This window comes from Raphanus sativus, chromosome 1 (assembly GCF_000801105.2).
Source record: "Raphanus sativus cultivar WK10039 chromosome 1, ASM80110v3, whole genome shotgun sequence".
Taxonomy (NCBI): Eukaryota; Viridiplantae; Streptophyta; class Magnoliopsida; order Brassicales; family Brassicaceae; genus Raphanus; species Raphanus sativus.
This window is the reverse complement of record NC_079511.1, coordinates 2,082,240-2,107,979: the sequence shown is the minus strand read 5'-3', so window position 1 is coordinate 2,107,979 and position 25,740 is coordinate 2,082,240. Positions and strand designations below refer to the sequence as shown.

Sequence of the window (25,740 nt, the reverse complement as noted above, 5' to 3'; positions counted from 1 at the left end):
AAAAAAAGGTTCGTATACGCTTCAAAAGTCCGCAACGATTCGTCAAAAGCTTCACACACGTCTCTCTCCATAACTCTCGTCTTCTCATCAGAGGTCAGAGATTTTGATCTCCGAGAATTGAATTCAATGTCGTTCGAGGAGCAACAAGGCGTGGAGGAGGAGGAGACATTCGAGCACACACTCCTCGTGGTGCGCGAGGTCTCCGTATACAAGATCCCGCCGCGAACCACGTCCGGCGGATACAAGTGCGGCGAGTGGCTCCAGTCCGATAAGATCTGGTCCGGCAGGCTCCGCGTCGTGTCCTGCAAAGACCGATGCGAGATCCGGCTCGAGGACTCGAGCTCCGGCGACCTGTTCGCGGCGTGTTTCGTGGATCCGGAGAGGAGAGAGAACTCCGTCGAGCCGTCGCTCGACTCGTCGAGGTACTTCGTGCTCAGGATCGGCGACGGGCGCGGGAAGCACGCGTTTATCGGGCTGGGGTTCGCGGAGAGGAACGAGGCGTTCGATTTCAACGTGGCGCTGTCGGATCACGAGAAGTATGTGAGGAGGGAGAAGGAGAAGGAGAGTGGGGAGACGAGTGAGAGCGACGATCACATTGATATCCATCCCGCCGTTAATCACAGATTGAAGGTACACACACCGATCTGTGTTCGTAATAGCTTTCCTAGTTAAGATAAACTAGTAAATTTTAATGTGAAAGTGATTCGTTCAGATACGTCAAGTAGATCTGCTCTTGTTCGTATCTTCTTTGGAGTTGTTCGATGCATCGTTTGCAATAAGATTAGAAACAATGAGACTAGATCACAGATATAATTTGATTATTAGTGTAATTGGTGTTTAGATTTCCTGTAATGTTATGGTTCGTGCAGATATTATAATGAGTAATCTTGTCACTGTCACCGTGTGTGTTGGTGATTTCTGATCTCTGAGTCTCTGGTCAATACTTTGTTGCACAAACGAGCGAATGTCCCACTTTTAAATCTTCAAACTCATTATGAACGACCAGATCCTTAGGCTATAATAGTCTTTATTTTAAAGAAAAAAAAAGAATGGTTTTTGATGTAATTGGAGTTTCTTGCTCATGATTTTAATGTCTTGTCCTGGGTTTTAAGTCGTGGAATCAAATTTATTGCTGCAAAAGTTCTCATTTTTGCTCGTTGTGTCTTCATTAATGGTAGTAGATAGTGTGACCTTTTGATTTTGTGGAGTTCATGCTCATATTAGTTTATCTGCCTTTGAAACTTAACTTGTTTTGATGGGTTTGAAGGAAGGTGAAACCATAAGAATCAACGTGAAGGCCAAACCAACAACAAGTGGAACTGGGATGCTCTCAGCTGCTCTCTCAGGGAACGGGAAGCCTAAACCTCTAGCACTTGCGCCACCACCGAATGCTGCTATAAAACTCAGGTCTCCTTTACCGCCTCCACCAAACGATCCTGTCGCTTCAAGGATTGCATCTGACGGTTCTTCTAAGGAACCAGCGGATAACACAAGACGCAGGAACGATCCTCTGTCTGATCTATCTCAGCTCAAGGTAAGCAAAACCTTTTTTGTCTTAATAGCATCTTAACTCAACCAAAAAAACGAGATTTGAACCCACTGAATCCCTTCATTCTGGTGTGTACTCGCTCTGCAGAAGAATCTTCCTTCAACAAAGGGATCATCAGGACCGACGGGAGCTGCAGGTTGGGCAGCTTTCTGATCCACAAAGGAGTGTGAAATCTAAGGTCTTGGACCCGTCCGGCTTCATCTTCTTGTGACTTGAGAGCATGAGACACTAGAGGCAAGACACTAGACACCAAGACAAACAGCAACCTTGAGTCTTTTTTCAAATATAATGTATGTTTAATGGTAAATTGATGTGTGTTTTCGTTGTTATCCCAACACTCCTGTTGTAATATCTTTTTTTTTTCCTTTTTTTCAAATCATCTTTGTTACATTTGCTGAATCTCGAGATTTTAATATGTTTTCCAAATGAGAAGATTGTTACATGTTCCAAATCTATACTATTAAAGTACAAGCACATTTGGATTTTTACTCTGTTTACCCCTATTAAAGAGTTTTCTTTTGTATTCATTAATGATATTTTGGACATTTTGCATTGGTTTCTTTTTTAATTGTTTTTGGTTTGTCATTAACCACCAGTTTCCTAATTCAATTTTGGTATGTGATTATTCTGTGTTTGATATTGCATCATTTTAATACTTTTCCAACCGGACATGTTTGAAACTGCATCGTTTTTTCTCAAACTATTTAATGGTTTGGTTTTAAACCGCTTTTTCCTAAATATAATCCCAACTATCTAACAAAAATTATTTATAAAAAATAAAAATTGTTTATTGGTTCAACCAGTGGTTCAACCGGTAACTGGATTTCGATTTTAGTGGTTTTTATTGGATTTTTAAATTATTATTTTTTTCAAACCCGAACTGAATTTATCTTTGATCAACCGGTAATCCGTTCAACCGCAGGTCTCAATCGAATTTCAAAACACCGATCAAAACTATAAAACTGTTATATTGATTTATATTTAAAATATCTAATTCAAAATTAAAAACCTAAAAATACATGTATAATATAGTTTTACCGAACATAAATCTGGATATAAAATACATATATGAGACGGATTATATAAATACATATACAAGACGGATTATATAAATGTGATTATATAAAATTTTCACCAAACATAAATCCGCGCTTTGAAAGCGCGGATCAAAATCTAGTTTGAGTAAAATTACAAGTATAAATAAACAAACACAGACTGATCAGTCTTGTGCCAGGAGCTGCATCATGGCTTTAACCGGTGTTAATGTTGGTTAGTTTTTTTTTTTTGAGCAACATGTTGGTTAGTTATCCAATTGATTAGTCATATAGTTAGCCAACCGGCCAATGTTATGTTAACCAGTCGTTAAGTCTCTTCAACGGCCGGTTTTCCATCAACCGGGTGATTGGTAAAGTAACTTTTAGAATCTCCGGTTAAATCATAAACCTTGTCTTCCATATATCATTAGCCCTTTCGATTCAGTTTATCGAAGTCTCCAGCGCCTTCGTCACCACCGTATTCACCACCCTCACCTCCACTGATTTCAGATCTTCATTTCCGATTTAGGTATGCGTTTTCTCTTCTCTGTTCGCTGTTTCTTTGGGTCGATAGTTTTCGCTTAGGTTGTTACCTTACTGGTGTTGGAGGTTGTTCAACAAGGAGCTTTTATTTTTTCGCTTAGCTGAATCGCGTAATCTGGATTTGTTTTCTCGGGAATCGAGTACCGCATGAGTGTTATCTGATTTCGCTGGTTTCTACTAATTCTATATGCTTCAGTCTTGTTATTTGAATTCACTAGGAATTTCAGAACTAAGTTTCGTTTTAATGGAGAATGTGTTACTTAGGGTTTAGATGTTCATTTCGAGGGACTCTCTTTGAATATTTTTGTTATTGTAAATTAAGGGTGAGCGACTGATTATATGTAATCTTTGGACAGAGGGGAACTTTTCAAAATATGGGTTCTCATGCTAAGAGTAGCAGAGATAGATATGCGAAGAAGAAGAAGCGGAGAGATGAATCGGAGTCTGAGTCCGAGTCTTACTCTTCTGACTCGGACGGTTCAGATGATTTGTCCCCGCCCAGGAGTTCCAGGAGGAGAAAAGGCAGCGGTAGCAGCAGCAGTCGTCGACGCCATTACTCAAGTGATGATGATTCCTCTGATAGCGATGGTGGACGGAAGAGTCGGAAGAGAACTTCTTCTAAGAAGCCCTCCGAGGAAGAGATCAAGGAGTATATGGCCAGAAAGGCCCAGAAGAAGGTTTTTTCTTCTTGTTATATGTTACTTTGTTTTTTTTTTTTTTGATAACTCTGGTATCTGGGCTGCCACATTCCCAACTATCCCCCGAAGAAGGTCCAGCGCCCCAACGGAAGGGATGTTAAATCCGTTGTGGCCAAGGCTCGAACCCGGGTGGCGGGCTGTGCGTTGGAACGTGTTGCTAATTTTTTTGCTATTTGTTTGATTCTTTGTAGGCATTACGTGCAGCGAAAAAACTGAAGACTCAGTCGGTGTCTGGGTACTCCAATGATTCAAACCCGTTTGGGGATTCTAATCTCACTGAGACGTAAGTGAAATCACTTTTTTAAGAAAATGGTAGATGATTAGAATTGGAGAATAGGATGTAGGAGGATTATAGAGTGTAGAAGCTCATTCCTAGCTGTAATCAAGTACATAATAATTATAGGGTACAGCTTCCTTTTTTTCCGTTCGTTCTATATGTGAACATTGGCTGTTAAAGTTAGTTATCTTTCGTGTAATAGATTTATACTTGTGAGTTGTGAGTAACCTGGTTTTGAAGAGTGCAATTCTCATGGCATGAAAATCTATTAATTTCAGATTTGTGTGGCGAAAGAAAATTGAAAAAGATGTTCATCATGGAGTGCCGTTGGAGGAATTTTCCGTTAAAGCTGAGAAGAGAAGACGGGTGGAAAGGATGGTAAGCACAATAAGCATTCTTGGTTACAAAATAAAACAGAGGAGAGGAGATATTTATGTTCTCGATGCTTTTAACTATGTGTTATTTTGTATGGTGGAATGATCTTTCGGGTCTGTGAGTTAATCACTTGGGTTGAATGTGCAGACAGAGGTTGAAAAGGTTAAGAAGAGGAGAGAAGAGAGAGCAGTAGAGAAAGCTCGACATGAGGAAGAAATGGTAAATATTGTTTGATGTGAAAATATAAGGAAGTCTTATCTTTTCACAAAATCATTTGGTCGGGGAGGATGCGTAGGATTTGATTTCTTACTAACCAACTAGCTCTGTAATTTGGTTATTACTGTTTAGCTATCAACTTAAAAAATGTTATTCTCTGCAGGCATTATTGGCTAGAGAACGTGCACGAGCTGAGTTTCAAGATTGGGAGAAGAAGGAGGATGAGGTATAACTGCGTTTTCTTTGTTTTTGTAATTAATCCTCTTGAATATTAGCTTTGCGTACGTTCCTTGATATATTTGTTTGATCTGTAGTTCCATTTCGATCAAAGCAAGGTGAGGTCAGAAATCAGATTGCGTGAAGGACGACTGAAGCCAATTGACGTCCTCTGTAAGCACTTGGATGGTTCCGATGATATGGATATCGAGCTCAGTGAACCTTACATGGTTTTCAAGGTATTTACAAAGATGATGCTAGATGGTAAAACCATATTGTGTTTAATTATGATAGAGCTTTTTCACTTCGGTCCTTTAGTGAACAATGAGTATTGTTGTGACGCCTTTTTACTAAAATTAACGTACTCTTGATATGTATAATGCAGGGACTCACTGTTAAAGATATGGAAGAGCTTCGTGATGATATCAAAATGTATCTGGATTCAGATCGGGCAACTCCAACACGCGTACAGTATTGGGAGGTATTTCTTCAACGAGTCTCAATTTTGGCATTCGAGGTGGTTCATAGGTTTGAAGTGCACAATGATTGTGCATGTGTGGAATTTTGATATCTTCTATGGACCCACATGTTGACTCTTTTTGATGGGTACAGTGCATACATGATGCGTTCGAGTAAACTTGTGTACTTAATACCATTGAAATTTTCCAGGCACTTATTGTGGTATGCGACTGGGAGTTGGCTGAAGCTCGTAAAAGGGATGCTTTGGGTCGAGCTAGAGTTAGAGGGGAGGAACCTCCTGCAGAATTGCTTGCTCAAGAGAGGGGACTACACGCTGGTGTTGAAGCTGACGTGAGGAAACTTCTTGATGGGAAAACCCACTCGGAGCTTGTGGAACTGCAGTTGGACATCGAGTCCCAGCTGCGTTCTGGGTCAGCAAAAGTAGTGGAGTATTGGGAAGCGGTTCTTAAACGCCTCGATATATACAAGGCAAAGGTATTTATTTGTTTGCGGATGATCTTGAGGTGTTAGATTTTCTAAACAGAGGATCTATCTTTTGCATACTCACTGACTATCTTGATGTTCTAATAGGCTTGCTTGAAGGAAATACACGCTGAGATGCTGAGGAGACATTTACATCGCCTCGAGCAACGTTCAGAGAATGAAGAAGTTGATCATCGCTTATCACCTGTGGTGGAAGGAAACGAGGAAGAGATAAACGATATGAGTCTTACAGATGAAGAAGCATTCTCCCCCGAGCCTATTGCGGAGGAAGAAGAAGCTGATATGGCAGCAGAAGCGGCTGGTTCGTTTTCGCCAGAGCTTATGCGTGGTGATGATCGTGAAGAAGCAATCGATCCTGAGGAAGACAAGAAGCTACTGGTACACTTCAAGAGTTCCTACAATCAACTTTTCCCCATGAATTGTTGTCGTTGATACTTTTTCTGAGCTAAAATATAACTGTTACTATAACAGGAACTGAAACGAATGATTGTGTTGGAGAAACAAAAGAAACGGATCGAAGAAGCTATGGTCTCAAAACCAGCACCTGTGGAAGATAACTTGGAGTTTAAAGCAATGAAAGCAATGGGACCAATGGATGAAGGTGATGCTGTATTTGGCACTAATGCTGAAGTGAACCTTGACTCCGAGGTACCCCTATTTCTCACTATTACTAATCTTCTCTGTTCTTCCCGGAGTGGAAATATTAATAAAATCTTCTTCTCCTTATAGGTATACTGGTGGCATGACAAGTACCGGCCAAGAAAACCGAAGTACTTCAACCGAGTTCACACAGGTTACGAGTGGAATAAGTATAACCAAACGCACTATGATCACGATAACCCGCCTCCAAAAACGGTTCAAGGGTACAAGTTTAACATCTTCTATCCAGATTTAGTAGATAAGATCAAGGCTCCCACGTACACTATAGAAAAAGATGGGACTAGCTCCGAAACTTGTATAATCCGGTTTCATGCTGGTCCGCCTTATGAAGACATTGTGAGTACTCCGAACCCTCACCTCTGTATTTGTTTTCCAGCATCACCTCTCTGTGTTATCGTGGTGATCAATTTGTTTTTTTTTTTCAGGCGTTCCGGATTGTGAACAAAGAATGGGAGTATTCTCACAAGAAAGGTTTTAAGTGCACATTTGAGCGTGGGATTTTGCACCTGTACTTCAACTTTAAACGACATCGGTACAGGCGATAAACTGATCGGAGTTTGGCCGGAGAATACGATGTTCGCAGTTTATTAAGCCTTGTCCGTTCAAAATGGCAATACATACTCTTGATCTTGGGAACCAGATATGAATCAAGAATATGTACTATGCTACACTATTTTCATTGAAAACTGATTATCAAACATAACAGAAGAGAGAAAGAGTGGTCTCAAAATGTTAGGTGTAATGATGATTACTAACAAAATGTGATGTTGATGATTGGAACAATTCTGGAGCCGGTGTGAATCGGTGAGTCCATTAGTTTATGTAGAAAAGTGGGTGTAGACATGAATGTGATAGGTTGCTCAAAAAAAAATAAAAAGACATGAATGTGATATATCATATATCTGGTTGCCGACGAGGGACGAAGAGAGTTATGTCGTGAAGTTTGTTTAGGTTGAGATCTCAACATCATAATGCTTATAAAAAGATTCTGTTGGTAACTTAAGTAGTGGAGTAGAAGATATTATTTAATCCGACTTTCATTTCCTTTTCATCTCCACTTCGATGTCTCTTTTTCTCCAAACTCCACCACCCCAAAGACAAAAATAATTATAACATATATATATATTACGATTTAGATATGTCACTTAGTATATGCTGGTTTATTCGTATACTCATTATACAGTGAGAGTTTTCAGTCTCACTAAACCAGTAAACCAGAGTCCAAATACATGCAATTAAACTGAATCGAATGTGATGTATAATAGTGTTAGGGTATCTTCGTCTTCACTTCAAATTTTACTTGAAAATAAATGGAATAATTTTTTATTTTTTGTTCATTGTTTCAGTTTCCAATTCATTTTACAGTAAATTATGGAATGAGAATAGAAATGCTGTTACAATATAAGATTTATCTGAAGTTTATAGACTTTACACAAGCATATCACCATACCGCAAAGTGACACCTAATAATTAGACTAATAAAAACCATTCTTTGTTTCATTTTAGTTAGTAAATAAACTAACATAACAAGTTTTCCATATTTATAACAACCATTCATGTGTTAATGAAGCTTTTTGAAAATGAAAAATTAGTGCGTAAAAGGAGTAGAGACAACCACTAAATTAAATGATGATCATCAACATCAGTACCATTTGTAAACAATTCCCTATACAACTAATTAAATATACCAACAAAATAACCTACTAAAAATGGAGAATATAAGACGGAGTTTGCGCTGTATTATTTCTTATATAAACAAATCTCACATCTTCTACATGATCAGATCGCTTTCGAAACTTCTACGGTAACGCGACGTTTTCTATTTTTTTTTTCCCTTTCCGATTGTTTTATTTTTCTAGGCAACCGTATCTTTATCTCCGATCTTTTTGCTTCTTTCTAAATTTCAGATACGATGAACGTAGGTACGTTGAATCTCTTACAGTAAAAAAAACTCTTGAGATCGGTTTCATTCGTTCAAGGGTTTTGTTACATCTCAACTTGTCATAACGATGATTATTATTTTGTTTTAGTTTCGTCTTTTTTTTTTGCAGTTTTAAATATTAGGGTTTTTTTTTTTAATTTTTAGATTAATAGTTTATGGTGAGAAGAGAGGAGAACATTATGGATTCTGCAAGAAGTTGGTTTCACAAGTTTCAACCTCGAGACAAGCCTCGTAAAAAAGATATGCTCTCCGGTAGCACTTACGGCGGAGGAACAGAAACCACCGTCCCCGGCGGAGGAAATGAAACTGACACGGCGGCTAAGCTTCCTCCACTAGGCGGAGACGGAGAAGCACTCTCCAGTACAACCAAACAGAAAGTTGCGGCAGCCAAACAGTACATTGAGAATCATTACAAGGAACAGATGAAGAATCTTAACGAGAGGAAAGAGAGGTATATATATATATAGTATACAACATGTATATATATTAAAACATATTAAGTCTTGGTGGGTTTATTTATTTATTTATTTAAATATGGCAGACGAACAACGCTTGAGAAGAAACTAGCAGATGCAGAAGTATGTGAAGAAGATCAAAACAATCTTTTGAAGTTTCTTGAGAAGAAAGAAACAGAGTACATGAGACTCCAAAGACATAAGATGGGTGCTGATGATTTCGAACTCTTAACCATGATCGGTAAAGGAGCTTTTGGTGAGGTTCGAGTTTGTAGAGAGAAGAACACTGGTCATGTTTTTGCTATGAAGAAGCTCAAAAAGTCAGAAATGCTACGGCGAGGCCAGGTTATACATAATGTTTTAATTTCGTTTATTCGTGGTTTTATTCATAGGCTTTTTGAATCATTTTGTTTTGTAGGTGGAGCATGTAAAATCAGAGAGGAATCTATTAGCAGAAGTAGATAGTAACTGTATAGTGAAACTATACTGTTCATTTCAAGACGATGCCTATCTTTACCTGATAATGGAGTATTTGCCCGGGGGCGATATGATGACTCTTCTGATGAGGAAAGACACTTTAAGTGAAGATGAAGCTAGATTCTATGCTGCTGAAACTGTTCTGGCTATTGAATCTATTCATAAACGCAATTATATCCACAGGTTTATATTGGATCATTTTTTATTACTGATCACAAAGAAGGTGTATGTGTGTTTTGAGATGTTTTGTTGTTGTTGAGACAGGGATATAAAGCCGGATAATCTGTTGCTTGATAGAATTGGACATTTGAGGTTGTCTGATTTTGGACTATGTAAGCCGTTGGATTGTAGTGTCATTGAAGGTGAAGATTTTTCCAGAGGAGGTGTAGGGAGAGAAGATATCACATCAACAGCTCCTAAACGCTCGCAGCAAGAGCAGTTACAACATTGGCAAAAGAATCGAAGAATGCTTGTATGTACCATACACTCCTCTTTGACCCACTTTTGCTAATATGTAAAAGAAAATTACAAATATAAATAAATATCATATAATATATATTTAATTAGAAGGTTTTTTATATGGTGTGTAACATGTAGTTGTTCTTGGTGTAAACACTTGCAGGCTTACTCAACCGTTGGTACACCAGACTACATTGCACCTGAAGTCTTGTTAAAGAAAGGATACGGCATGGAATGTGACTGGTACGTCCACACGTGCCTAATTACATTATTTTAGTTTTAAATTTTCAAGTCTTTGAAAAGTAGTATAACTTTTTTGCAGGTGGTCACTAGGAGCAATAATGTACGAGATGCTTGTTGGGTATCCACCGTTTTACGCCGACGACCCAATGTCTACTTGTAGAAAGGTTTCAAATATCTCTAACTAAAGCATTTATTTGATTTTTTTTCGGTTAATATCATTTATTTTTTAGTTAAACTAGTGATTCTATATAAAACCAGATAGTGAATTGGAAAACACATTTGAAATTCCCTGAAGAAGCAAGGCTATCACGGGAGGCTAAAGATCTCGTTGGTAAGCTTTTGTGTAACGTCAACCAACGACTCGGTGCCTCTCAAATTAAGGTATCATTCTCTTATCTTTTTCCTTCTATAGTATAGTTCAAGTTGAAGTGTAGAATACAACACATAATAATTAATAAGTCGAACTGAACTACTCCACAAAATGTCAGTCCCATCCATGGTTCGAAGGTGTTGAATGGGAAAATATTTACCAAATGGAAGCCGCTTATATCCCTGAGGTCAACGATGATTTGGATACTCAAAACTTTGAGAAGTTCGATGAGGTTTTTATTTTATCCTTTTTGCATTTTCCAAAGCTGTATATATTCCTTGGAATTTTTATATATTTTAATTTTGTGTATGTTTAGGAGGATCATCAAACTCAAACAGCCTCCTCCAAAACAGGACCATGGAGAAAAGTAAGTGGAGTTAATTACCTTTCCTTTTAAATTCATTGACATGCATCAAGCTTGATGGCAACGCAATGACAACAATATTACATATTACTAAGGCTATATATCATAATCGAATTATTAATTTGTTAATATCTTTTTTAAAAAGTTATGGAGAATACGTTGACTTTTAACATATCAATTAATAACACAAGAACTTCGTAATTTCACTTGCACTCTTTCTCTTTATTTTTTATTTTTTTTTGTTTCTGTAGATGTTATCTTCAAAAGACATAAACTTTGTTGGCTACACATACAAAAACTTCGAAATCGTGAACGATTATCAAGTACCTGGGATAGGTACGTACTTCATATTTTAACATATTAAATTCTTTAAATAATTCGTGATTAGCAGCCTAACACTAACTAATGAAATTGTTTATTTATTTTCAAATTCCAGCGGAACTGAAGAAGAAAGAGACAAAACCAAAGAGACCATCCGTTAGGTCACTATTCGGTACGTGAAAATCTCTCATGCAACCAAAACGCTCACATCCACTTATATATTATTCATAACCCTAATAACTGGGTTTAACGTGTGTGACAATTTAACAGAGAGCGAATCATCAGAGTCGTCGTCAGAAACGGTGGCTGGTACGGAGAAACATACAATAAACCGATGTTTCTCGAATCCGACCTCTCGTGAAATTGAACGCAAGCTGAAACGTCAGGAGTCTAAGTAGATTAACTATCTATTTGTCCAAGAAGATTATCTATGAACACATGTGCCGAACTTAACCGGAACTATTGAATTTAAAGTTACAGTAAACCGAAATTAGTCCATGAAGATTATCTATTATACAATATGGAGATTCTTCTGAATAACTATTCTTTCTTTCACTCTCTATTTTTCTTATATTTAGCCCTAGCTAATTTGTAAGATGGATACGATCCGTATTTAATAATTAATGTAATTAAATAACTGGTTGTTTAATTCGTTAATTAAACCCCAATCAGGTATTGATAGATTCATCGTTTTTAATTACACGCATGCAAGAGAACCAATCACTAGATATTGATACAAACACTAAAACAAGTTCTACTATCCAGTTTAGACATGTTTCACATATAAAAAAGGGGTCTCCAGTTAGACCTAAGAAACAAACATTTAAACCAAGAAAATAAAGATTGATATAAAAGAAGCACTTAAACGAGTTCAAGTCTCCAATGTGGAAACCCAACAACTAACCGGAGAGTTTAAACCGGAAATAAAAACAACTAATAAATATCATGAATCATTCATCATATCAATCTTTAGGCATGACTTGATCCGCATGTACTCCCGAGTCTTGAGGTTGAGGAACCGGTTGCAGCAGTTTTGATAGGTCTTCTTCCAGTTCTTGTAGTTTTTGCTTCATGCCTTCGTCCATATTTTGCATATTCCAATCATCCTCTGCGGCGCCATCAAAACCAAAATCATCGTCCCACGAATGATCAAGGAGAAAACTCTGTAGATCTTTTTGCAGTTGCTCTTGATCTTGTTGTTGCTCTTTCCACTCGTCTAGACTATTCAAGAGTTCATCAACGTCAAACGTATCATTATCATCTGCGCCATCAAAAGCATAATCTTCGAATGGATGATGTTCTTGGTTGTCGTTGCTCTGAAGAGTGGGTGGTGAATCTTGCTGCTGCTCATGTTGTTGATTGACGTCGTTGCCTTCGTTAAAACTTGGCATGAGTTCGTAGCCAGTCGTTATATAAGCAAGATCAGCACACATAAACGGATCTAGGTTGTAGTTGATCTCCGAAGGAGGATGTGGAAAAATACGTGAATCTTCTTGGTATTGTTGTTGTTGTTGTTGCTGATGTTGATTGAGGTAGCCACGGTCCTTCTGAGAAACAATATCTTCCAATAAATACTGTCTTTGGTTGTAGTTGCTCTGAAAAGGAGGAGGGAGAAGAGTGGATGAATCTTGTTGCTGCTCATGTTGTTGATTGGCGTCGTTAAAAGTTGGCATGAGTCCATAGCCAGTCATATCATCCTCTGCGCCATGATAACCAAGATCATCAAACGGACACGGTTCTAGGTTGTTGTTGATCGGATGTGGATAAATAGGTGAATATTCTTGCTCTTGTTGTTGTTGTTGTTGTTGCTGCTGATGTTGATTGACATCGCCACGGTCATTCTCTAGCATCATCATGTCATTCTGATAAACATTAGCTTCCAATAGATGCTGTCCTTGGTTGTAGTTGCTCCGTAAAGGAATACGTGAATCTTCTTGTTCTTCTTCTTCTTGTTGCTGATCTTGATTGACGTCTCCACCTTCGTTGTTGTCGTTGTTGTCATCAAGCTGATGAGCAGGAGGGACAAGAGGTTTGAATCTCTCGGCACTATTCAGAAGTCTGACATGACACAAGACCAAATCATGGAACTCATCACCATTCTTGTGAAGGGAATACTCATCCATGTGCCAGTCCGTCTTCTCCTTCTCTAGCTTCCCAGCCACGTTCTTGTTGAACACTAGTACACGCTTGTACCCCTTCAGCTCCTTTTCCTTCTTTATTTCTTTTCTCTTACCTACTGATTTCCACGTGCCCCCTAAGAAGCTTTCTCCGTTTCCTGGTACCATCCGGCTCACTGTCTTGACACCTCTTACTGTCCTCGGAACAAAATAGTACCATTCGTTTCTAGCATACAGAGGGTTTGTGTCGTGATGGAGAAGCCACGGCGCGTCTCCGTACACGTTCAACGTTTTGATGCAATCGCTATCGTTCTTCTCCACCTTGTTCTTGAGATACCGCTTCACCAACCCCAACTCCGTTGGTTCAAATCGTGAACCACCCGGATATTTAGTAGCCATAGTGATGACAATAACGAAGAACGTCTGTGTTTCTACTTGGAATCAATCTGCTCTGCCTCTTTTGTTTCTATCTTCTTTTGCTGAGAGTTTGATGAATGAGTTGCTAAGGAGAGGGGTATGAGTCTGCTTATATAACATGGAGTCATGGAGTTTCCATTTTTGATATCTATTTAAAAAGGAAATTTTAGTATGTATTATTTGAGATTTTCATCATATCAGATATTGTAATATAGTATCCAATTCCTACGATGTAAACCTTTTTTTGTAACTGTACGATGTAAGTCTTTGATGTAGAATTTTGGAAATCAATTATCTTATTGTTATCATATTTTCTTATTGTTTTATTGTAATTAATTTCATTATCTAACAGAATTATCTTCTTTTCTGTTTCTATTTTATTTTCTTGAGTTTGTTGAGTTGAAGGATATGAGTATGTATAATACATACACTTGCCATTTTTATTTTGATTAAAAAGGAAATTTTAGTAAATATTATTGGAAATGTAAACGTATAAATAAATTGTAATAGTATTCAGTTTCTACTACTATGAAACTTCTTACCCTATCGTATTTCCTTTTCTTTTCTACGTTATCATATTTCCTTATGTCATTGTTTTATTATATTTTTATCATCTAGCATAGTTATCATTTTTTATTTGTCTAACAACCCTGATTTTTTTTGTTTTAAAAAATATCATTAACTAGATTTTGTTTCTTTTGCTTTCTAAGCTTTAATAGAATTTTAAATGTTTCTGGCGCATAATATTTGTTTTCTGAAAACAAATCAGACAGTATTCGAAGGATATATATAACACATGCACTTTCCATTTTTCATCATAACATATATATAAATATATGTAAATGTTTGATATAGATTTTGGAAATCACTTATCTCATCGTTTTTTTTAACTAGCCTTATCTTAATTATTGTTATCGTATTTCGTTATGTTATTGTTTATTATATTTTTATTTATCTAACATAATTACCATTTTTAATTTATATAGAACCCTGATTTTTTATGAAGAAGATTTTATTTATTTTGATTTTCTGAGTTTTAATAAAACCAAACTATGTAAGGTTTATGGCACACAATAGTTGTTTGCTGAAAACAAAGCCGACATAAACCAAAGACGTGTTTATGGACATGGAAAGAGAAAATATTCAGGATGTTTCTGTTTTGTTTGATATTAAAACTATACACTTCACTCCAATATATGGTGCTTGCAGTCTGAAAAACTAGATTTATTTACATTAGTTTTTTTTTATTTTGCTGCTTTTGGAATTCTTTTCTGGTTCTGCATTGGAGTCAGAATCTTACAATGTATTGTCAGATTGGAGATCAAACCTCATCACAAGATGGTATCATCCTTAAACCATTTTTTGGTTATTTTGGTTGATATTTTCACAAAGTTTCAATGATTTATTATTACAAGCTTTAATTGAACCAAACATTGATCAATGTTGAAGAATATTTTATCTGTTTTATTATAAACTAGATCTGGATCCGCCTGACTGGACGGATGTTTTTTTTTACGTAATATAATTAAATGTTTTTTACATTATTATATACTCTATAAAATTATAGTATAAATGCTGACAAAAAAAATCTCACATAATACAAATATTGCTGTAACATAATTTCCTTTATAGTCATTAGTTTTTTCTTTAAAAAAGTAAACATGCATTTGGTCACAGTGTGACAACAAAATTGAGTTAATTCATGAATATATGTGAGCTAAACTTTTTAAAAAATGATAAACCCAACTTGGATAATGTAATTTAAGTTGGGCTATATATCTACCAAATAAATAGAGAAGTTTACAGATTTGCTAGATTCTTTTGTTGGTTGTGAATTTAAATTTATTGTTAGTTGTCAATGTTTATATTACTTTCATTTATTGTAGTTTGTTTGGGTTAGTTTAGGAAAGAATGAATAGGTAGAAAAGACATTAATTTTTAATGTGAAACTAATAAAATTGTTAGTGATATTTGGTTGTAAATAAAAAAAAATTCTAAAGGTTTTTTCCATATGTGTACTTCTATTTTAATAAAATAAATGTCACGCACAAAGTTACAAATTAAAAAATGGTTAAGTTTTCTATTTTACCGCTATTCAATATGTTATTTTGTTTAATTTTATTAATTAATAAGCTGAAAATAAAAATAAAAATAAGAAAAAGTAAATATTTAATATTTGTTTTGAAATTGTAAATGACACTTTATAATGAAACAAAAATTTTAAAATGATACAAAAATTAAAAGGTAAAATGATAAGGAGTATCAAACAAGTTCTGTACATTTGTAGAGGGGAGAAAAGTTCAATGAAATATGTAATCACTAACATTTGTTTATATCCACAATCAAACTGTAGAAGACACATTGAAATGTAATGAATATTTTTGTCTGAAACGTTTTCTCCAAGCTCACGGCACTTCTTTTCTTTCTATCTAAGCGCAGCCAACCGCTTCTCCAGATCATCCATTTCAGAACTGCGCAGAAATAGTCACATGGTTTGACTTCGATGCTGATAAAATCACAGATGCTTTGTTTGTTTTATAGTGGATATAGATATTATACCTGCTGCTGACATCTTCTGCATTCTTTCTGCCAATTTTACCTTTTGGAGCAGATGATAACTGCAAAGGGATCAAAACAGAGTCAGAGAATCAATCAATCAATCGATCATATCACAGTGAAGCTATCAAGAGAAAGAGGAACCAATGAACAAGATGTTTTAAAACAAACCTGTGAGGCGACATCAATGCCGATTTCATCAAGAACCTAACAAGTACAACATAAAAAATACTCGTTAATAAACCTTTGAAACAGTCAGATATTTTTAGAGATTTAAACGGTGGTGATATTGTACCTGGTTGGTCAAGTCCTCTGTTTCGTCTTCAGCTTCGTCATTGTCTAAAGCATCATCTATGGAGTCTGACATCATCTCAGTCTGAACACCATATGCAATTAGTTAGAATGACTACTTTCTTTGAAGTGTGTCATGGAGTTTAAGAAAAAATATGGGATTGATAAACTTACAGTCATGTCCATTTGAGCAGACTGCTTTTGGAATTCTCTCATAACCTTAGCCTGTTTTGCTGGATCCATATTCTGAGAAGAAAAAAAAACATCAGAAAACATCTTAGTTAAGATTGTAGGGACAAGTTGTGAACAACACAAATCTGATTAGTGTTAAAAAAAAGGAATCAGACCTTGCTCATAGCTGCCATTGCCTTAGTGGCACCTTGTATTCCTGCAGCAACCGAAGTATGTGCATGCATAGCCTAAAACACCAAATTGAAAGTTTTACAATACTCAAGCTTATGATCTTCTTAGTTTATAAAAAATAAATAATATATTATTAGAATGAAAGGAGAGAAGTTTGGATCAGTAGATAACCTGTGTATGAGTAGCAATGCCTCGCATTTGAGCTCGGCTACCTTGTAAGTTAGCTATTTGCTGCCTTAGCCGGATCAATTGCCTGGCAAGAGTCTTAGTAGCCCCCTACATTAAAAAGAGATATATAAGAACACATAAAAAGTAGATGCTATACAACAGAAGGAATGGTTGAACTTGAGGATACACCTACCTCATTCCCTGTTTTAGCAGTTCTTTTAATCTCAAGAACGAGCTTTTTCTCCTATTTTATCCGTACATAAAAGAAACATATGTCAGAGTTTGTTTTACATTGAAAAAAAAAAAAAAAGCTGAATGTAAAAACATTACTTCTGATTGAAGAGATGAGATTTCTTTTTCGATTCCTGAAGGAGACAGACAACACGTAATAAAAATTTCATCAGTTTGAGAAGAATTTAATGTAACATAAGCTTAATGATATAAAGAAAAGAGAATAACCTCTTGTAGCTTGTGTCATCTCTCGCTTACTCTCCCTAAGCACTTCTGCAATTCACCAAAAAAACGACACATTCAGATTCATTAAATTCCATTAGTGTCGTCGTTTTATAAAATATACGATCATCGGGATCACGACATGGAATTACAGAACAAGTCAACAACTTTTAGCGAACCCGAATAAACACAGATGATCAAAGCTCCAGTTAGGTTTAATCAATCGGAGAAACATAAAACCTAAATTTACTTAATAAATAAAATAGGAAGATTGAGAAATCAACAAACCTCTGGGATTAGGTTTCTTGGAGAAGATGTTCATGTTTCTCTCTCCTCCCTTCCTTCCTCTGTATTTCAAATTTGACAGAAACTAGAAACCGTGCTCGAAGGTTGTCTGAAAGCTTCACAAACACGGAGGAGACCGAAAGACTTTGGCTTCGACGTGTCAAAAGGATCTATCTGATCGCACCTCTTATTATCTTATATACTCGGTTTATTTTATTGTTAACTTGGGTCAACGATAAATATGTGAAAATTTAACCGCCGGGAACTTGGGCCTTTTTCATTCAAGCCCATTTTAGTCTAACATTAAATTGGGCCTCTAAGGCTTGAGTTATTCTCTCTCTCTAGTGTCCATATATACAGTAGTTGGATTGTAACTATGGGTGATTATTGAAAGGAACAATGTAACTCTTTTCGATTTGGAGTTTTGGGTTAATTTTACATACGAGGTGGGCCTTAAGATTTATCTATGCTTTTTTGCTTTAGGCTGTTCCTATAAACAATTTCTAGTATTAAAATATTTACTACAAACAATAAACTACAACTCCAATGTACTACTGGCTTTGGCTTTGGCTTTGGCTTTGACACTCATGTACAGCCGGTGACCGAGTTTTTGTCGCCACACGTTACATTAAAAATCATTACATGGAATATCCAGCTCACGCGATTATGCACGCGTGGTTTGTTATAATGTTTTTTTTTTCCTTTCAGAAAAGCGCGTGTGTTACATTACATCACGAGATAAAATAAAATAAAACATAACCCTTTTAGACAGATCTCTCCACTTGATCTCTTCCTTGTCCGAGAAAAAAAAAATAAATCCACAACCATCTCCGATTGTTTCGCAATCTTCTTCTATCAACATCGAGAAACACGTTTCCGATCACAGAGATGGCATCCTTCAAGATGATGTCTTCCTCCACCTCCAGAAACTCCGATCTCTCTCGCCGCAACTCCTCCTCCGCCTCCTCGTCTTCTCCCTCCGTGAGATCCAACCATCTCAGACGAGATCCTCACGCCGCCGATCACTCCAGGATCAGTTTCTGCTACGGCGGCGGAGGAGGGAACGACGCGACGACGACGGTTCACGATTACGCCTTCGCGGCGTCCGATTCGATGATGGATGTCGATCGGAGGAGCAACGGAGACAGGAACAGCGTCAACGGAGGAGGAGGAGGGAGGAAGAGCGTGGACGATGTCTGGAGAGAGATCGTGTCGGGAGAGAAGAAGACGGTCATGAAGGAGGAGGCGCAGGATGAGTACATGATGACGCTTGAGGACTTCTTAGCGAAAGCGGCGGAGATGGATGATAATGACGATGAAATCGATGTTAAGATTCCGCCGGAGAGACTCGACTACGGAGATCTCTCCGGTACGTTCGATTATCCGATGATGCCTCAGCAGCAGCAGCACGATCAGGTTGAAGGATCAACGAGGAGAAAGAGAGGGAGAGTGATGGTGGAGGCGATGGATAAAGCGGCGGCGCAGAGACAGAAGAGGATGATCAAGAACCGGGAGTCTGCTGCTAGGTCGAGAGAGAGGAAACAGGCTTATCAAGTGGAGCTGGAGACTTTGGCTGCGAAGCTGGAGCGAGAGAACGAACAGCTTTTGAAGGAGATTGAAGAGAAGACCAGAGAGAGATACAGGAACCTTATGGAGCAATTGATTCCTGTTGACGATGAGAAACGAAGACCATCGTCTTCTTCGTCGAGGTCGTCTTTAAGCAGGAGCTACTCCTTGGAATGGTAAAAAAAGAGTTATTTTAATTAAGTCTTTTGGTAAGTGGTTAAATAATGATTGATGTATGTAAATAAAAACATATGGACTTGATTACCTTATATTACTACTACGTAATCGATATAGTAAGATGATGGTTATTATATGGTTAATGCTATCTATAGTAGACCATAAGGAATGGTTTCTTAACGTTTTGATTGGTTGTTTAGAAGGAAAAAAATTGGGAGTGATGTGTTAAATTAAGCAGGAGCAAAGAGTTATTCGTCTTCTTTATTCTCATGTTATCGTTTTAGCAGGTGAAGACTGTAGTTGTCATAGCACGTAGTAGATGCAACCATAGAAAACGAATTTTGAATGATCCTTACTACTTGTTTTGTGGAGCTTCCTTAGCCTCACGAGTAACTCAGAGAAGAGGTCTCATCTGAGTCTATTTCGGCGGATAAGATTTTAGCTTCTAGAACCAGCCTTGGCAGGGGAACATATGGCTGAATGTCATCGTGACCTACTTATCTACATTGTTGAACAGTTAAAGTTTGCTGCACTTGTCTCAGCTACTCTTGCTACAGTAAAACGGAGCAGCAATGAATTAGACAAGAGAATGACTACCTTTATGTCGAGCCTTGCTATCATCTCTTCTGAGCTGAAATCTTATTTTACATCCTCTGTTCTTCATATATCGGGCATCTATCTCATAATTTGGTCTAAATTTGTAAACCATGGAGCAAAACACCACATTAGCGTCCGGTTTATTTAGCCTGTCCGGATCGTTTGGAAGAAATTCGCATGAAGGTAGGTTTAAAGATAAAACTGATTCAAAATGACAGTAACATTATTTATAATGCATTCTTTCATTCATCATCATCAAATTTTAACTACATGTTTGAATTACACGAATATTTAGAATTTAAACTATTAAAAACCAAAAGTAAACCTTTTAAAAAGCGTAAACTTTGTTCTGAAAACATATATTTATATCTTTGTGAAATTAGTGATAATAATAACTCAGCAGAAATCCACATCCGGATTCAGTTGATCCCCTCGGTTGATTATATAATGACAAATCACATTTTTCTCTAGAAAATCCAAAAACTCCATGCAAGCTTGAATTTCCTCTAGTAACCAACCAAAGCTGTATATATGCCATTTTGAGACAAACACTGTAACATTACGTGTCCTTAAAGATCTTCGAAGGAGAGTGATATCAATGATTCTCCATCAGAAATTGAACCATTTGTAGATTCTGTCTGAGAATCACGTGCTCTCCGCGACGATCTTGTAGATCCACCGTTCACGGAATCTTTAGACTTTTTACGACGAGATCTTACAGAACCATCTTGAGAATTACTGGAAGATTCTTTTGATCTTCGTGAAGTTTTTGGATTCCCATTAGAATTTGAAGTTGCACGTCGTGATCGTTCTTTTGCTGGTGATTCCAAATTGTTCGAACGGTCTCTCGACGATTTTGGATGTCTTGGTATATCACGTGATCGTGTTGAATCTGCATGTACGTAAACATATATCTTTACGTTAAAATGTTCTTACAAAATATTATATGAATACAACATTTGTTAAAATGAATTACAAGTAGATATAATTATAGTTACCTTCAGAAATGAAAGAGCCATCCTCCTTGATATTTCCTAGAGGCGACGATGATGAATATCCACCCGACGCATTGAAATCATTCATCTACATTGAAGTTATTTTTATTTTGTTACGATACTATATACATTTTGTTATAGCAAATTTATTGAAAATATAGAGGAAAAGAAATGTGTAAATACCCAGCTGGGTGAATTTTGATTGGCAGATCCTCCATCCCAACCAATGTGAGCAACATGTTTTACATCTGTTGGTGTTCCAATTTGCATCTCTGGCTCTTTCTCGTTTTCTGTATTTTGCAATTTTCACAAAGATTATAATATACTAACCATTTCAAAAAGTATACATTTCTGAGAATATAGTGTATATATATATATATATATATATTCACAAAAAAAAGAAGCAAAGTAACTCACCGAAAATTTGAGAAATGTACCTAAGACCCTTGAAGAGGCCCTTCATTTTGTAGTTTGACATACAAATTGCCAAACCAATGCAAAGCAGTTCCTAAAAAGGAACGATGAAAAAGCTGTTTTGTATGCTTTTTCTGAATACTAGAATGAGAGAAATCAAAATCGAAAAGAAATGTGATTATTCACTTCGACTCGATTAAAATCGATTGTTTTCGGTTTCTTTGAAAGCATTTTGGTTTAAGATTCTATGGCCTATGCTTTTTGTTCTCCAAAAAAAGGTTAAATCAAGATACTTAGTTATTAACAAAGAAGAAACAAGGAAGAAAAGAATGCTAAGAGCTAAAAACCATAATTCTTTGGTTTCCAGATATTGAACTAATAACGTCAAGGTGAAAAAACAACCGAACAAAAAGTAATTAAGCGAACGACATTTTGCTGAAAATGGATTTAAACTTATGAAGCTAATTTTATTGTTTATTCTGTATTTCAATCTTAATTTGGTAAAAACTGTAAAGAGAATCAGCAGCTGTCATTAAAAACAAATCAATTATTGGCTAATAGTTGATAAAAATAAATTATAGGCTTCAAATTTAGATTGTTCTGTTTAAAGACGAACCACTCAAATTAAACAAAAAGAGCCTGCATACTGAAGGTAAAATTCGCAAAAATACTAGGCTACATATCTTGAAAACATTGTACATATCGTGATATAAAAAGAAAAGTTCTGAATCTAAATTTATGTAAGCCATGGCGTAAGGAAAGAAAAGAGGAAACAAAGCTGGCCGTTATAGTTGGAAAACAATAATTAACACTATGCTTGTGGATTTCGATTTAAAATTAGTTTTTAATGGTTAAATTTTTTTTTTTGATCAATAATGGTTAAGTATCATTATGGTTTAACTATAAACTATTGTACTCTAAATTCTGGTTGAGTATCTAAAGTTTATAGGACGTGATTTAACTATATACCCAGTCTACCTCATATATTCGTATTGTCAGTGGTTTCAAAATTTCTGTACGATTATCGTACTTTAAGTACAAAACATGTGTCGATAACTCGATATGTATATATCTGAAGTGAAGTATTAAAGTAAAAGATTTTATCTGACAAAAACAAATAACTTTTGTATAGGTCACAAGCTTTTTGTTTCAGTTATTCGGTGATCTCAGAAAACACATGTAATATATGTACAAAGTACAAAGTAGCAGTTGCACGTGGACCCCTGTTGTATCACACACCTGAAGAGACACATACGTATTCATACGTATACTGCGTTATTGTGATTTCTTTTTCTTTTTACAATGCAACACAGACGCAAACGACAAACATATAATCTAAAAACTCAAAAAAGAAACAAACTCTTTCTTTCTTTCTTCTTTCTGATTACCCAACACTTAAGAAACCGCCTTCGACTTCCCGACAACGTATCTGCAGAGAATCAAAAAGAAGGCTCCATGCATGTCTATATATGTGCGCGTAAAGATGAAAAAGAGAGAGATAGATAACTTAAAATATGAACGCAGAAATCAGAGAGCGGAGAGAGATGGTCGGAGGAACAAGCAGAGGCAAGAAGAAAGGGCACCCGTTGCTGAGATGGAGTATGAAACAAGAAAGCTTTAGCCATGGCTTCTCACAATCTGACCTCCAAGCTCTCTCTGCAATTTGCGACGCTATCATGCCTCCTGTTCCGTTACAGAGCTTAGACCTTGACATGAAACTGAAAGTTTTACGCAACGATGCCCTCTTATCTTTCTTCAAGTCTTCTGGGTCTCATGTCAGACCTGATGAGGTTCTTTTTTCTTGTTTTAACTGTTTCTCAATCTAGTAATAACCATCTTAATTCTTAAATCTTCTAGATGAATATAAGACGCTACTGAAGTAAAAATTATGGAGAAGAGCGATGTAAACAATATATATTATTAACTACTACTACACTTAACGTCAATGTACTCGTTAAGTTGTTTTATGCAAATTGATGATAAAACAGGTAGCAGAGGTAATGGCCACAAAGGCAATGCCATTGACAGTTACAGTGGTGAGAATAGTATTGAGACTACTCACATTCAGACTGGGAACTTTGCTGCTATGTGGGTTTGTCTGTCTTGATAAGGAGAACTGGTCTCCTCTTCTTCTAAAATTCTCTGACATCTCGCTTGAGAAGAGAGAAAAAGTCCTCCAGAAATGGAACACGCAGTGGTATAACCCTCTTGCAAGAATTGCTTTTATGATGATCAAAGCCATCTTCCTGTTCTACTACTTCACCTGGGTAAGTCGGTAGAAAATATACTTAAATTTGACTGTTCTGGTTTGGTGATGTTGATGTCTTGTTCTGTTCAACAACAAACTAACTCAATACACATGAACAGACAAATGAAAATACAGAGAACCCTGCATGGGATGCAATTGGTTATACCGTGGACATAGGTGAAGAAAACGAGAACACAGAACACAAGGAAAGGCCTCTAGAGAAAGGGATCATCGAGACAGCAAAAGAAGACGATGTAACAGCCATCAAACAACGCCTGATCAACAAAGGTCTTAAAGTCAAAGAGGACAAAGAAACCAACGCTCTCAAGATCGAGTGCGACGCAGTGGTAATCGGTTCGGGCTGCGGAGGAGGAGTCGCAGCAGCAAACCTAGCAAAGTCAGGACTCAAAGTAATAGTCCTCGAGAAAGGTAACTACTTCGTGCCGCGAGACTACTCAACTCTCGAAGGTCCTTCCATGTTCGAGATGTTCGAAGCCAACGGCTTGCTGATGACACACGACGGGAGGTTCCGGTTCATGGCGGGGTCAACACTCGGCGGCGGCTCGGTGGTGAACTGGGCGGCTTCGTTAAAAACACCCGACGCCATCATCGACGAATGGTCGAAGGACAGAGGGGTCGCGATATTCGCTAGGGAGGAATACACAGCGGCAATGGAGAGTGTTTGCGAGAGGATAGGAGTCACAGAGAGAGTCATCAGAGAAGGGTTTCAGAACCAGATTCTACGCAGAGGATGCGATAAGCTCGGGCTGGATGTGACGGTAGTGCCGAGGAACTCTTCCGAGGAGCATTACTGCGGTAGCTGCTCGTTCGGCTGCAAAACTGGTGACAAGAGAGGGACGGATATAACCTGGCTGGTTGATGCAGTTGACAGCAACAACGCAGTGATATTAACACAGTGCAGAGCTGAGAAGCTGATCTTGGTTAATAACGGAAGAAGAAAAAAATGTGTGGGAGTCACAGCTTCTTCAACAACAACTTCAAACAAAACGGTAAAGAAGATTGAGATCAGTGCTAAAGTGACAGTGGTGGCATGCGGCTCGCTTATGACACCGGGGCTGTTATCTACAAGCGGGTTGAAGAATCCGAACATCGGTCGGGGTCTTCACATCCACCCTATCCTTATGGCGTGGGGGTACTTCCCGGAGAAAAACTCAGAGTTCAACGGAGCAGCGCACGAGGGAGAGATCATGACTTCGTTACACTACGTGTTCGAGATGGACTCCACGACGCCTAACATCACGCTGGAGACTCCAGCGTTGGGACCAGGGACGTTCGCAGCTCTGGTCCCGTGGGTGTCTGGATCGGATGTAAAAAAGAGACTAGCGAAATACGCGAGAACGTCTCATATATTCGTTACGGTGAGAGACGAAGGCGTGGGGGAAGTGAAGGAAGGGATAGTGAAATATAAACTAACCAAAGCTGACGAAGAGAATCTAGTAACGGGGTTAAGGCGAGCGCTGAGGATATTGGTTGCTGCGGGGGCTGAGGAGGTGGGGACGTATAGGAGCGACGGGCAGAGATTGAAGTGCGATGGAATCAAGGAGGAGGATCTGGAGGAGTTTTTGGAGAAGGTGGATGCGCCGGCGGGAGTCGTGTCGATGAGTGAGCGTTGGACTCATTCGTTTACGGCGCATCAGATGGGGTGCTGTCGTATGGGTAAGACGGAGAGGGAAGGAGCTGTTGATGGGTATGGAGAGAGCTGGGAGGCGGAGGATTTGTATGTGTGTGATGCGAGTGTTCTGCCTACGGCTCTTGGTGTTAATCCTATGATCACCACTCAGAGTACTGCTTACTGCATATCTAAAAGAATAGCTGAGTTGATGAAGAAGAGGAAGCAAGATTGAGATGAATGTTTTTTTTTTTCTGAAGTTTCGAGTTTTGTTCATCATCTATCATCTTTCTATGAACAC

General features: G+C 37.5%; 7 protein-coding genes across 7 annotated transcripts; 5 read left to right on the top strand and 2 right to left on the bottom strand.

Annotated features, from left to right (window-relative positions):
• Positions 1 to 19: 19 nt before the first annotated feature.
• Positions 20 to 1,991, top strand: LOC108822049 (uncharacterized protein At1g03900). Its single transcript, XM_018595061.2, has 3 exons — positions 20 to 630; positions 1,268 to 1,534; positions 1,637 to 1,991. Exons 1-3 carry the CDS (start codon positions 127 to 129, stop codon positions 1,700 to 1,702), a joined length of 837 nt encoding a protein of 278 aa, XP_018450563.1. The 5' UTR covers positions 20 to 126; the 3' UTR covers positions 1,703 to 1,991.
• A 994-nt stretch (positions 1,992 to 2,985) lies between these two features.
• On the top strand, positions 2,986 to 7,370 carry LOC108822045 (splicing factor Cactin). Its single transcript, XM_057003923.1, has 13 exons — positions 2,986 to 3,112; positions 3,483 to 3,803; positions 4,016 to 4,107; positions 4,380 to 4,479; positions 4,624 to 4,695; positions 4,856 to 4,918; positions 5,007 to 5,147; positions 5,294 to 5,389; positions 5,578 to 5,862; positions 5,959 to 6,249; positions 6,343 to 6,519; positions 6,601 to 6,867; positions 6,957 to 7,370. Exons 2-13 carry the CDS (start codon positions 3,501 to 3,503, stop codon positions 7,074 to 7,076), a joined length of 2,007 nt encoding a protein of 668 aa, XP_056859903.1. The 5' UTR covers positions 2,986 to 3,112; positions 3,483 to 3,500; the 3' UTR covers positions 7,077 to 7,370.
• A 991-nt stretch (positions 7,371 to 8,361) lies between these two features.
• LOC130494250 (uncharacterized) lies at positions 8,362 to 11,646 on the top strand. The gene is made up of 13 exons (XM_057003919.1): positions 8,362 to 8,453; positions 8,618 to 8,924; positions 9,015 to 9,273; positions 9,347 to 9,588; positions 9,670 to 9,877; positions 10,028 to 10,107; positions 10,187 to 10,271; positions 10,366 to 10,488; positions 10,596 to 10,709; positions 10,794 to 10,844; positions 11,093 to 11,177; positions 11,278 to 11,334; positions 11,433 to 11,646. Exons 2-13 carry the CDS (start codon positions 8,629 to 8,631, stop codon positions 11,558 to 11,560), a joined length of 1,728 nt encoding a protein of 575 aa, XP_056859899.1. The 5' UTR covers positions 8,362 to 8,453; positions 8,618 to 8,628; the 3' UTR covers positions 11,561 to 11,646.
• Positions 11,647 to 15,976: 4,330 nt separating this feature from the next.
• Positions 15,977 to 17,987, bottom strand: LOC108820778 (vacuolar protein sorting-associated protein 2 homolog 3). Its single transcript, XM_018593783.2, has 11 exons — positions 17,816 to 17,987; positions 17,534 to 17,578; positions 17,405 to 17,439; positions 17,268 to 17,318; positions 17,078 to 17,182; positions 16,891 to 16,962; positions 16,718 to 16,789; positions 16,548 to 16,628; positions 16,424 to 16,459; positions 16,256 to 16,314; positions 15,977 to 16,167 (listed from the first exon to the last, which is right to left on the bottom strand). Exons 1-11 carry the CDS (start codon positions 17,847 to 17,849, stop codon positions 16,122 to 16,124), a joined length of 636 nt encoding a protein of 211 aa, XP_018449285.1. The 5' UTR covers positions 17,850 to 17,987; the 3' UTR covers positions 15,977 to 16,121.
• A 569-nt stretch (positions 17,988 to 18,556) lies between these two features.
• On the top strand, positions 18,557 to 19,691 carry LOC108818808 (G-box-binding factor 4). The gene has a single exon (XM_018591742.2). The coding sequence runs from the start codon at positions 18,701 to 18,703 to the stop codon at positions 19,556 to 19,558; it is 858 nt and encodes a 285-aa protein (XP_018447244.2). The 5' UTR covers positions 18,557 to 18,700; the 3' UTR covers positions 19,559 to 19,691.
• A 499-nt stretch (positions 19,692 to 20,190) lies between these two features.
• LOC130494604 (CRIB domain-containing protein RIC8-like) lies at positions 20,191 to 22,824 on the bottom strand. The gene is given in 4 exon segments (XM_056986597.1): positions 20,191 to 21,044; positions 21,151 to 21,235; positions 21,331 to 21,498; positions 22,801 to 22,824. Coding segments are annotated over 4 exon segments (600 nt in total). The 3' UTR covers positions 20,191 to 20,721.
• A 251-nt stretch (positions 22,825 to 23,075) lies between these two features.
• LOC108823119 (long-chain-alcohol oxidase FAO1) lies at positions 23,076 to 25,674 on the top strand. Its single transcript, XM_018596380.2, has 3 exons — positions 23,076 to 23,351; positions 23,550 to 23,828; positions 23,929 to 25,674. The coding sequence occupies exons 1-3, from the start codon at positions 23,076 to 23,078 to the stop codon at positions 25,672 to 25,674; spliced, it is 2,301 nt and encodes a 766-aa protein (XP_018451882.2).
• Positions 25,675 to 25,740: the final 66 nt, after the last annotated feature.